General features: G+C 40.8%; 1 protein-coding gene across 1 annotated transcript in view; it reads right to left on the minus strand.

Moving 5' to 3' along the window:
- Positions 1-13979, minus strand: part of TANGO6 (transport and golgi organization 6 homolog) — a 168422-nt gene that overhangs the window by 53813 nt on the left and 100630 nt on the right. The window contains exon 15 of the mRNA XM_079723876.1: positions 10822-10962. Coding sequence (XP_079580002.1) covers positions 10822-10962 — 141 coding nt within the window. The remainder of the gene's footprint in view (positions 1-10821; positions 10963-13979) is intronic.

Consider the following 13979-nt stretch of genomic DNA (forward strand, 5'->3'; position numbering starts at 1 on the left):
TACTGCCATCAGGACATTTACTTGGCGCTCCATGAATATCAGCAGGAACTTCTGTTCTAAAACAGTGGACATCAATGTGGCCAGCTGATTCTCCCACACCTCTGACATTTCACAGTCCTTATAATTTTCATTCTTTCTCTGTTTAACCTCATAAGATATGAATGGAAGAGAAGCCAGGGATTTATATCTTACAAGAGGGCATAAGCAACAGGGCATAATGGGAATAAGTTCCTCTGGTCCATGAAAAAACACCAAAATTATCACTTAATTGTCTTTCTGAAGGGCTGGAATCCTATTAATTCTATCCTGAAGAGGAGAACAAAAAAAATTCCCCTCTTCTTTACCATCTTCAAAGTGGTAACACTTCTGATTTCCTAACAGGAGGAGATGACTGATAAATGGCCTTGTGAAAGCTGCTAAAGCCATATACTTGATGTACGTTAGGGCATTAGAGGGCTGAAGCCAAAGCCATCTTCTGGTCTTGATGGGGCTTGCCAGGGAGGCGGGTCGAGGTAGTCACTGGGCAAGAATGCTGAGTAGTCCCTGGAGAGTCCCCCCTGCTGATGTCTACATGTCAGGACCCACTTTTCTCCCTCAGGCTAATTGCTGATCTGCTGCTTTTGGTGTTCCATTCACACTGTTATCCTTTTTAAGGTAATGTAGCCAAGAGGTGACTCTGAGCTAGAAGTAGGTTAGCAAAGATTTCAGGGCCTCTTAGCCCTCCCTTTTCTGGTTCTAATTTCATTGTATCTCATCACACAGACCACATAGGCATGGATGATTTGGAGGCAAGATGCAGGTAGACAAACTTTGACAGGCTTAGATGTAACCAAGGGAAGATCTCTGTGGGACAAGTTATTAAAGAAAAACAAACTTGTTAGTAGTGCTATTGTTGGTGCAAGTGACTTACCAGGTATGCTTTAAAGAGACACACAGACCTTCCTGCCTCCAAATATTTCTTCTATTAGCAATCTGTATTGCTTCAGAGTCTATTTAATCATTACAACTTTATTTCTTTAGACTAAATAGCCTCCTTACTCAAAATGCAAAACCACCCCAAGAAGGGCAGCGTAATAGGAGGCTGTCATCCACACCTGAGTAAATATTAATATACCTGTTACCTCCTTTTTACAAGCTGGGAAGGCAAAAGAAAGATATGAAAGAATTTCTGAAATTTGATGAGTTTCTAGTGGAAGAAAGTTTTAAGTGGGAGGGGAGAAGAAAAAAAAGGTAAGCAAGGGGCACTGAAAGGAGAGGGAGAAGACCCTACTTTACACTTTGACTCGCAAAAGGATGTTTTCTTTCCTTGTCTTCAAATAAGAGCGATGTGCAAATAAGAACCACAGATAAATATCTTTTGGACAAAGTAAAACAATGTACGGGAAATGCTTTGTACCACTGGATTTTCAGCAACTCAATGAACTAAAGTAACGCAGAAACAAAGACAGTTTGAAACAGAGGATGCCAAGACTTCTATGGTTATGTATTAACTACCTTACTCGTTCCATCTCAACAGCTCATTGAACGCCAAGATTGGTTTAAACAGCATATAAACTTTCAGTTTATACAAAGTTACCCTACAAGGAAAATCTACAACAAATGACTCTACCCTAGTGTGTTACTGACAAGAAAAAGAGATTCGTTCTCCTAAAAAGTGTGCTTGAGACAGTAACAGACTTCAGAAACATGGTGGAATTTTCTTGAAGGGTGGAATTAACAAAGTAAAGCCCAGAAATGTGATCACAAGAAAGGAAAAGTTCCAGGTTTATGGCAAGTTATTTTAAAATATGAAAGAAGATAAAAACTAGATATTTTAAATGAAGGAGACTCTCTTTACAATTCTGTAATGATGAAAGTAGTAAAACCATTCCAGTGACTTAATTAATTTAATTCCCTACATAAATGTTCAAACTCGTTAAAGCATGCCCAAGAGTTAGTTAGCCTCATAATATTGACAAACATAAATCAGGAAGCCTGTGGCCTGAGAATATAACTTTATGTTTAAATTATTAACAGAAGATCCTTCAACTGCTATGAAATCAGTCTTTACCACATCAGGTCAAGCAAAAAGAAAATGAAGTTACAACTTCTTTTAAAGGGAACATTATATTCTAATTAGTTGGTTTACTTTCTTGCAAGCCCATAAGTCAAAGTGAATGCAAGAATCTATTTCAAATCCAAGAATCTATTTTAAAACTTGTAAATAAAAGAGAAAATCAGATGTTTCACTGTCCTGTGTCCTTTCACAGACACAATAAAGGATCCAAATTAATGCTTTAATTTACTCTCAATTGGAACTAGGGGTGTGAGATGAGAAGACAAAAGTATGAAGACACTGAAAATAAAAATAACAGCAGAGGGCTTCCCTGGTGGCACAGTGGTTGAGAGTCCACCTGCCGATGCAGGGGACACGGGTCCGGGAAGATCCCACATGCTGCGGAGCGGCTAGGCCCGTGAGCCATGGCCGCTGAGCCTGTGCGTCTGGAGCCTGTGCTCCGCAACAGGAGAGGCCACAACAGTGAGAGGCCCACATACCGCAAAAAAACAAACAAACAAAAAAAACTGTCATCACGTGGCTTCCTTTCTTAAGAAACCATAGTGATTCCCAAATGCCCATCACATCAAGTCCTAACTCCTCTGCCCAGTCTTCAAGGCTCTCTGTGGTCTGCCCACCCTCTCCATCTAGCCTTACTACCCAAGGCACCCAACACAACTTGCTATACGGAGACAGGTCAAGTCCTCCATTCACAACACAGGCATCCCACTTTTGTTCTCATGCTTTCTTTCCTATCTGGGGACATCATTTGCCTTCTTTCTCACATGTAAATCCTCATTCAATATCCATCATCATCTCGTTCCCAGATTGCCCAACAACATCCTATGAGTCTACCTGCTTCTAGTCTTGTCCCACGCTCATCCTTCACATAGCAGCCAAAATGATTTTGCTAAAATGTAATTATGATTAATTCTTCCCTCCTTAAAATCTCTGTGACTTCCATTTAAAGTCAACATAGGGCTTCCCTGGTGGCGCAGTGGTTGAGAGTCCGCCTGCCGATGCAGGGGACACGGGTTCATGCCCCGGTCCGGAAAGATCCCACATGCCGTGGAGCGGCTGGGCCCGTGAGCCGTGGCCGCTGAGCCTGCGCGTCCAGAACCTGTGCTCTGCAACGGGAGAGGCCACAACAGTGAGAGGCCCGCGTACCACAAAAAAAAAAAAAAAAAAAAAAAAAAAATTAAGCAGGTGATATGGAAAAGAGTTGATAAAGCACATTAAATAAGGGTGTTCTGCAGGTTGTAAGAGTTAGAAATATACCCTAAAGCCCAGGACCTACCCTTCCCCTGGCATATAGAGGAATTTGAGAAAAGGTACCTTCTAACCTAGAAGTATAAGCTGCTTTGTCCCCGCATTCCCAGTGTCATTCTAGTTGCCGTGGCACACTCCAACAGACCTGAGATTTAGTTCTCTCCCCTCCTTCCTCTTTCCAAATATTAATTCCTGATCTTTCTTACAGACTTCACTGAAGGTACTCTTAAGATGAAGCAACGTGAATATGGCTTTCTATTCCTGCTCTCATTTTTAGAAGTTCCTGACCGAGAGTAAACTAGAACTTGTCTGAGCTTGCTGATTAGAAGACTACGTTCTGCCTCTAAAAATAAGTGCTGTGCTTTATAAGTCATGGTGACACTATCAGATCTGAGTTGTTCTTCTAGGGCAGCAATGGGTTCACACTGAGTCATGCATCCATCCATCAGTCCTTCCCTGACCTCCTTCCCTTCATCCACCCACCCACCGCCAACATTCTCTGACAGGTTCCTCCATTCATTCTGGGAGCAAAGGTACACATTTTAGAGATAGCTGGTCAGGGTTAGAGGATAGGTCTGAAGCCATGGAATAATTTTTCTCTGTGAGACATTAGCAGTCTCATTCACTGCTGACAAGAAGATCCCTTTCTGGAAGGCAACTTAGCACTAAATATCAAGAGCCTTAAAAGCAGGCACATACTGTGACCTAGTAATTTTTTTCTAAGAACCAATCCTAAGGAAAGAATCAAAGATTCACCAAAGGATTTACGTATAAGAATAATCAATAGCACACTTCTTATAATCCTCATAAAGTTCCTCATAAAGTAAGGAACTGGAACCACCTAATTAAACAATATCTTTCTAGAAGATAATTAAATAAAATTATGATAAATTCAGGTTATTAATTATAACAACCAATAAATCTTATATTTTCAAGAAATATTTAATGACATGGAAAAGTGCTTATAATGTTAAATTTTTTAAAAAGCAGGATATGTACAATGTAATTACAAGTCTGAGAAAGAAAAAGAAACTAGAAGGAAACATCAAAATATAAACAAAGAGTGGTTACTTCTGAATGGTGAGACTATTGGTGATTATTTTCTTTACACTTTTTAATATTTTCCAAAGTGTCCAAAATTATCACGTATTACTGATACAATTAGGAAGGGAAAGGTCTAAGAATAGACTTTAAAGTTATATCTCTCAGAAAAATTGACATGAGGAAGAAAAACAGAAGGAGGAAGAGAAGAAAAAAAATTATTCGGTCTGGGCTCCAACTTTCAATTTTGGCCAGATTAGTATTTCCAATTTATATTAATGTAAGTATTTGTTGAACTGAACTATACTGATGCTAACCTAGGCAAACTTGGCAAGAAGCATTTCATTTAATTCTCTGAATTTTGCTGAAAAATTCTCCTTTCAAAATATGTGAACTCTAATCCTTGACTGTTATTCATTGCTGCTGAAATCTATGAATGCTGAACTCCCAGACAAGTATCCAATTATTCACACAAACAACCCACCTTTTCACCTTCAGGCTATGCTGTGAGTTGAAAATCTCTGAAAGTTAACATACAAAGCCATTTTTCAAAAACTGACCTGCTGTTCTTGATAACGATGAGGAACTGATGTAGCCCCAAAGAACTTTGCCACATTCAACTGCAGGGTCCCAAAGAGAAAAAGACAGACAAGACCGTTTCCTCTGAGCTCCCATAATACCCTACACAGGCCTCTCCCTAAATTAGCAGGTCACCTTAGAAGAACTGTGTATGAGTTGACGGCTCTGATTAAACTATAAGCTCCTTGAAGGAAGAGACAGTGGCTTTTTCGTGCTCCTATTTCCAGCCCCAGGCACAGAACCAGCCATTCAGTGCCTACTCAAAAAACATTTTTGAACTGAACTACATTGATGCCTCTGCTCTCAAGATTAAGAAAAAAATAAACATATTCAAGATAAAAAACTAATGAGAACCTGTTATATAGCACAAGGAACCCTATGCAGTGCTCTGTGGTGACCTAAATGGGAAGGAAATCTAAAAGAGAGGGGATATATGTATACATACAGCTGATTCACTTCGCTGTGCAGCAGAAACTAACACAACACTGTAAAGCAACTATACCCCAATTAAAAAAAAAAAGATTAAAAAAAGAGCTTTGAGCATTAGAAAGAGCTACCAAATAACCCAGGAATTTATATGATTTAGACTTGACAAAAGCAGGAGATCAGAATTCAGAGAATGTCTGAGTATTACTATAGGCAGAGGAGGAAACTGTTTTTCCATCAAGGACTTCTGATCCAAGCTTGAAATTCAAATTCACATACAAGTAAAAAGCAATTTCATTTATTTCTCTTTTTCCTTAGAATGAGAAATAAATATCAGCAAAGGATATAAAACATTCCCTAAATACAAGGGATAATTTAAAAATATACTTTAGTTCATATAATGGTCCATTAAATGAAAAAGGAGGCATATGTAATCACTTCAAAGGTGGCCACAGGCTCTATAATAAGGACACACACTCCTATATTCAGCAGATATCAGAAAAGGCTATCCACTAAAAAGTATGCTCATAAAATTGGTATAAAATAGATAAGATGAGCCATGTGCAGAACCTCCCACATCCAAGAGGATTTGTAATTACAGGAAGGAATGAATAACTTTTTCAAGCTCTCTCCAGTGAGATGGCAATCTAAGATGTAACTGAGATGTAGGATAGGGTAGAATTCAGTCAAGGCCACCAGGATGACTGCACAGGTGAGTACTGTACAGCTCCAGGCCCTGCCATTCATACAATAATGCCTCTTGGACTTTTTGAATCTGAGAACAACCTGCACAATTGTATGTGGCAGTCTTGGATGTAACTAACATATCTGAGTGATGTTATAAAGCAGAACATGAGTTCTACAACAGGGTGCATCAGCAGGAGCCCTACTGACATTCTGGGCCAGATCATTCTTGGTTGCAGGGGGCTGTCCTGTGCACTGTAGGATGTTTAGAAACTTCCCTGGCCTGTACCCATTAAATGCCAGTAACGTCCCCCCTGCCCCCAGTTGTAACAACTAAAAATGTCTCCAGACATTGCCAATGTCCCCTGGGGGGCAAATTCTTCCCCCCACTCCCCCATTTGAGAATCACTGGTCTAGAGGAACAAAGAACTGGGTAGTGTTTGTTCAGCTCTGCTGAAGAGAGAGAAGATACTTCATCTGGCATATGTGAGAAAAGAGTGTAGTCTGTATCAGATCAGGAATAATGCTCTAGGCAATCTCAGAAGGAAATATCCTTACAGATGTACTCAATACCCTTTGCTTTAATTCCACTTGTCAGGTATTGTCCCAATTACCAATTCAATATCTTAGGCACAGTTATTTAATGTTATACATTTAAAAGAAGTTTTAAAAAAATGCAATGACATATAACAGCTCACAGGTTATTGTCAACATCGACATTGGACCATATAAGAGGAAACAGATGGACAAACATTTGGAGTGACCAGTAATTTAGCAATGCATTAAGATTAAATTTCTAAAAGTACAATAAAAAAACTAAATAGTTCCTTAAATAAAAGAAATGAAACCAAAATTCTTCCATCATATTTTCTATGTTGAGGAGTACAGATTAAAATATATAGATTCATACTTATAAAATGTTGGTTTAAGAAAGCCTTTCTATGTAAGAGAGAAACCATAAAAGAAAAGATAGATTTGCCTACATCAAAATAAAAAACTTCTACATTTCAAAACAAACAAAACAGAAAATATGAACATAACTAAAATGTAAATAAACCAAAGAAAATATTTACAACATAAATGTCAGTGGTTCAAGATCTGTAAATATATAAAGCTTTTACAAATTAAATAACAAAATCAACACCCCAATGGAAAAATGAAGAAAGGATAGGAACAGGCAATTCACACACACACACATACACCCTCCACACACACAAAAATTTAGCTAATAAAAATATGAAAAATATTTAACCCTGTCAATTGAATAAATGGAAATAAAAACACAATAACATTTCTTTATATATGTGCTTGATAAAAATAACACATAGCATACATAGTGCTGATGAGGGTACAAATATTCTCAAACATTAAAATATAAACTGGCACAATCTCTTGGGAAGATAATTTAGCAATAAATATGTTTTAAAATATGCACATGCTTTTAAGAAATTCTACTTTCAGAAATTTTTCCTAGGAAATTATCGTGGATCTGCACAAAGATTTAGCTACAAGAATATTCATCTTAACGTAATTCATAATAGTGAAAAATTAGAACAACCTGTAAGCTGGTCAGTTGAAAAAAATTATGATACATTCAAATGATATAGTCTCATGCAATCATTAAAAATTATAGAGGATGTGGAAAATGTGTGTTAATGACAGGAAAAAGATGCTTAATGACATGGGAAAATTTTCAGGATACAGTATTGTGTATTGGGTAAGAGACTGGGTCTGGAGTCAGAATGTCTGGATTGAAAGTTTGGATCCATCATTAATTAGCTATGTAACATTAGGCAAGTTAGTACCCGTCTCTGTATCTGTTTCCTAATGTGTAAAAAAGTGTAACCTCTATGAAATAACAGCAACAATCTAGGCAACAATCACCAGTGGTTACTTAAAACCAATAGGAGGAAGGTTGATGGGGAAGTTTATTATGGATGTATCCTACTAGAAACACCACTGATCAATCTTCACATCACTAAAATGAGACACCAGACATCATACGCCTTGTAATGTGAGACAACAGGAAATACAATACACAGCACAGCCTATGAAATATTCTTGCCCCCTAAAATTTGACCCAAATTTAGCCAAGTGTCCGTATCTATCAACTTACTGGAAACATGGGGATTTAATTCCATTAAAATGAGGTTCAGACTTCCCTGGGGGCACAGTGGTTAAGAATCCGCCTGCTAATGCAGAGGACACGGGTTCAAGCCCTGGTCCGGGAAGATCACACATGCCACGGAGCAACTAAGCCCGTGCACCACAACTACTGAGCCTGCGCTCTAGAGCCTGCGTGCCACGACTACTGAAGCCCACGCACCTAGAGCCTGTGCTCCGCAACAAGAAAAGCCACCGCAATGAGAAGGCTGAGCACCGCAACGAAGAGTAGCCCCCGCTCTCTGCAACTAGAGAAAGCCCGCGCAGCAACGAAGACCTAACGCAGCCAAAAATAATAAATAAATAAAAAAATTTTAAAAATGAGGTTCAAGGACAATCAAAATAAACTGATGCTGATAAAAAGTCGGAATAGTGCTTACCTCTGGGGCAGGTATAGCTTAGGAAGGGAAAAAAGGAAACTTTATGGGTTATTAAAAGTTTCTCTGTACTGATCTAGGTGATGGCAGATATGTAGAGAACCATAAAACTACACTATTAAAATTAGTGTACTTTATATACTTTTCTATATGTATATGATACTTCAATCTTTTTTTTTTTTTTAATGAAAAGAAAAAAAAAGCTCCTGCTGATTTTTCACCATTGTCTAGTGGCAGGATGAAAAGTAGATGTGGTTAGGGAACTGAAGCCAAGAGGAAGCGGTAGTACTGCACCTGGCTCCTACCTATGGGCCTGTGTTCCCATGGAACTCCCCCTGCTGCAAAGAAGAGCTGGGGATGGGGAGAGCACAAGGCCTGGACCACTGAAACTAGGGTACTTATTAAAGAAGTCTTATAAATTGGCTGTCACAAGGATTTCCACACCAATAGTAAACTGAGGACATTGGCTATGTTGTAAAAATGGGCTTTAATTTCACTTCAAGGATTTCAGTCAGCCATCTCATCTATGCACCCGGACAAGTTGGTTAGGTGAATTAGAAAGTAGCAGTTAAAGCTAAGGCAACGTTTACAGCTGGATACTTGTTAGAGTAGGCTACAGGAAGATTAGAACTTTGAGAACTGATGGAATATGCTTTGAAATGCCAGAAGGCAGTTTTGGAAATTGGGCTAATTATAGGACTATGTAAGGAGGAGCAAGGCCTCTCTCCCACTCAACCTAGTCCTTCATCCCCACCTTCAATCTCACCACAGGAAATGATTTGGACTGGCCTGTGGAGATGGAGAAATGTGCCTTTTCAGCGTTTATCACGCCAATGATAGCGGTCTACCAGAAGTTACAGAGAACAGACATGTTTTGTTGATGTATCAGACGCATCCTTCTCAGATCGATGATCACAATGATACACACAAATGGAAGTCAGAGGTGCATTTGATCCTGTAATAGGGTAAAGTTAACACTCACACCTATTGTGAGAGAATCATTTCTCATAATGGTGCACTTGTCTGGTATGTACCAGACCCATGTTTAAGACTAAGGCAAATATAGAAAGTTCGCCCTTCTTCAAAGGGCAGAAAAAAAATCTTTTAATTTCACTCTCATGAGATTTTCCTTTCAGTGATAAAAGAATTTAAGTGGTTGGAGATCTAGGTTCTATCTTCTTTAGCCAGAGGGTCACCCAGAAATTAGGAAAATTAAGGGCTACGTCCGTGGAAATGATGCATGGTTATGTGGAATCTTTGGAAATCCTTAAAAATGCTGGCGAAGGAAGAACTCAACGTAAACTCTTGATACAAGAGGCAAAAGTTAGTTTGTTGTTTTTTGGGGGTTTTTAGCCATGCCGTGCAGCATGCGGGATCTTAGTTCCCCGACCAGGGATTGAACCCGCGCCCCCTGCACTGGAAGCGCAGAGTCCTAACCACTGGACCGCCAGGGAATCCCAAAGCTAGTTTGTTTTTCAAAATCTTCCCCTAGTGGGTAAAGAGTAAAATTTAATCCTTACAATAGCCATATGAGGTAAGTGCTATTAATATCCTCTTTTTATATATGAGGACACTGAGGCACCAGAGGTTGAGAAACATTCCCATGATCACAAAGCTGATAAGCAGCAGCTTGGGATTTGATCCCAAGCAGTATGACTCTAGAGCCCATGGCTTTACAACTCTCAGCTTGGGTGGTTTTGAGCAACTTCCTTTGAGTTGGTAGGTTCAATTCTTAGCACTACTATTTACCAGCTGAATGAGTCTTGAACAAATTGCTGAAGGTCCCTGTGCTACAGTTTCCTCATCTATAAAATGGGCCCAACAACCGCCTCTTTATAGAATTTCTTGGGAAAATTAGATGAGATTATATACACGTAGAGGACCTGGCACACAGAAGTCATTCAACCAGAGTTAGCACTCTTCTTTCCCTGTCTGACATTCCCCTTCTTTTCATGGTTGCTGCTGCTCAGCAAGTGGGAAACTTCTCATTCCAGCTCTGAGGAAAATCAGGGCCCCAACATAGCTCAGGGGGGGAGACTAAGCAGTTGTAGAAGAATGGGCACTATTGCTGCCAATCTCTTGGTGCGTGTTGGACATTTGCTAAATCCTTGAACAGGAAGTAACTCACCTCAGCCCCCAAATTGTCCTCACCTTGCTAGCATAACAAGCCTCCAGGTGCACAGACTTTGGTTCCACAGCCATACTGCTCCCTGACCCCGTTCCAGATGCTGGAACAAGAAAACTCACCTAATGCCCTGACAATTCGCATCAGGATTTCCCCGACTTTCATTCTGGTCTCCAGTGTGTGCTTGTCTTTACCGCCATCATACTGTGCCAACAAGCCAGGCAAGATTTTCTCAGGGTACACATCTGAGAGGAGGGCAACCCCTAGGGTTGAAAATAAAAAGAAAGGATTCATTACTGTTCAGCACTGAAAAGAAAATAAGCCCAGACAGCCTGTGATGGGATGAAAACAGAGACATTTAAACCCACCTCTGTCATTCTACCAGCAAGAGCTGCCCTGTATTTGGAGTGACAACATTGTGAGTGGAAAGAACATGGGTCTGAGAGTTCACACTCCTGGATTCTTCTAGTCTCAGGCCAATATGATCTCTAAGGTCTCTTTCAGCACTGACATTCTATGATCTATGGATTCTAGACTCTGGAAGCAGAGGCTAGATGATTACATATCATGGCAGGGGTTTACACAGCAGTGGGAGAAGACCGGATCAAATGTCCTCGAGGGAGCCTTCCCAGTCTGAGACACTAAGGTTCTATGACAAGTATCGTCGCTGCCCACACATCAGCCTGAAGCACAGCAGTGCTTCCTGTCTTTGCTGCAGTTCTCTACCCCAGTATGAGTTTTCTCTGTAAAACTGTCAGTGATGAGAACAATTTCTGTAAGGAAATAAGGAATGCACATGCTGGGCATGATTAGTAGTAGACTGTGCTTCCAGCTGAGTTCCCTGATCAGAAGTAGGAAGATCCTGCTCTTGGGTCTCCCTTCCTAGTCCTTGCTGATCCCCTCTCCCATCACGCCAGAACTCCTAGATGTAGAATCTGCAGCAGTGTTATCATTATCTGAGCCCAACCCCATATCAAGTAAACTTTACAGGGGCTGACAGAGGAGGCGAGACACGACTAAGACAGGACCAGAAATAAAGCCCCTAGTCTCAAAACTATATAAATACAAATTCCATTACTTGGGGGGAGGGGTTACGTACTATACTCTAAAGAATAGTGAGGAAGGGCTTCCCTGGTGGCGCAGTGGTTGAGAGTCCACCTGCCGATGCAGGGGATGCAGGTTCGTGCCCCGGTCTGGGAGGATCCCACATGCCGCGGAGCGGCTGGGCCCGTGAGCCATGGCCGCTGAGCCTGCGCATCCGGAGCCTGTGCTCCGCAACGGGAGAGGCCACAACGGTGAGAGGCCCACGTACCGCAAAAAAAATAAAATAAAATAAGAATAGTGAGGAAAAAGGAAAAAAACAAATGAAGGAAGGAAACTCAGGTCTCAAACTACACCCAGGGTGAGAATGCTTCTCACCACCTCTACTTCAACCACTCCGGTCCATTATTTCTGGCCTGATTTTTTTCAAAAATCCCGATTGGTCTCCGTGCTTCTACCCTATTCCTGCACTGCAGCTGGAACTATCTGGTTAAGATGAGTCAGACCTCATCATTCTTCTGCCCAAACCGTCACTGGTTTCCCTTCTTCCCTTAATATGAGCAGCCCCCATCCCCCACCTGCCTTTGCTCTGCCTCTGACCTCACCTCTTACCACGCTCTCCCTTCCTCACTGTCCTCTAGCAACTGTGGCTGGAACTCCTAGCTGTAGACCACGCTGCTCTGGACCCAGCATCTTCGCCTGACTTCTCCCTCTGCCTAGGCTGCTCCTCCTCCAGGTAGCCCATGGCTTGCTCCTAAAAGCCCATCATGTCTCTGTTCAAATACCACATTCATCATATATGAAATGACAGGATTCTTCTTCTACCACTCTTTATCCTTCTCACCCTGCTTCATTGTTCTTCTTAGCACTTAACAGTACCTGAAATTATATATACTTGTTTATTTATTGACTGCTGTCCTCAGAATGTGAACTCTACAAAGTCAAGGATTTTGTTTTGTCCCCCACTGTAGCCTCAATGCCTAGAAGAGTGCCAGCACATAACAAGTGCTCAATAACTATTTGTCAAATGAATGAATGAATAAAAGGGTACAAAGATACAGTCTTGATATAAATTTCAGGAATTAAGAAAGAGAAGATGGGGAAGGAATAATATAAATGCTTGAGAAATCTATAATTATTTTTTATCTGAGTTTACCATTCTTCCATTTAATTTGAAAGTCTTGCAGGCAAAGTCTATATACTGTTTTCTATGTTATAGGTTGGAGTTCCATTCTCTTATAAATAGATATACACCAAGGCGATGCAACTGCTGAGGGCTACACCTGCTTGTCCATCCTCTTTTCTGCCCTCCTCACCCCTGTACCTTTTCATTGCCTGAAAAGCCTGGGAAGTCTCTGCATGTGGGTCTTAAGCCACATCTGTCTTCCTTTTTTTTTTTTTTTTGATGTTGGGGGTAGGAGTTTATTAATTTATTTATTTATTTTTGCTGTGTAGCGTCTTTGTTTCTGTGCGAGGGCTTTCTCTAGTTGTGGCAAGCGGGGGCCACTCTTCATCATGGTGCACAGGCCTCTCACTATCGCGGCTTCTCTTGTTGCGGAGCACAGGCTCCAGACGCGCAGGCTCAGTAATTGTGGCTCACGGGCCTAGTTGCTCCACGGCATGTGGGATCCTCCCAGACCGGGGCTCGAACCCATGTCCCCTGCATTAGCAGGCAGATTCTCAACCACTGCGTCACCAGGGAAGCCCTGTCTTCCTTTATGTGGCCTACGGTTTTACATAAACAGAAGCTCTGCTCTTCAGGGAGTTTCAGGCTGTGGCAGAACCTGAATTAGACAGCTTCCTTGTTGGCAAAATGTGACACTGCATTTGTAGGTAGCTCTATGACGCAAAACGAGGGGTAAGTTTTTGGAGGTCCAAGGCGGAGTTAGACCTCCTAGCATAGGAAAAATGTCTGCAGCTAAGAAAAGGATAAATGAAGGAAACAGCTTCCACATTCTAAAAGAGCCCAAAGGAAAAGTGAATTGATAGTTGGTAACTGCAACGCTGGCAGATGTTTTATCACTGATATATAACAAGGCCTGGTACGTATTATAGATCTGTAGCAGTCATAACTACTTCTTCACCAGAAGTTCCTAACTCGAAATTCAGTGGATTTGTTTTCTTTTAGGAATATAGTTGTGACTTCATAATGGAACTCAGTCGTAAAATGGGATTTGCTCTATAAAAATTTGATCTATATCTAGCTTTTCTGAAAAACATCTACTACTAAAGTCCCTTC

This window comes from Hyperoodon ampullatus (assembly GCF_949752795.1).
Source record: "Hyperoodon ampullatus genome assembly, chromosome: 18".
NCBI lineage: Eukaryota > Metazoa > Chordata > Mammalia > Artiodactyla > Ziphiidae > Hyperoodon > Hyperoodon ampullatus.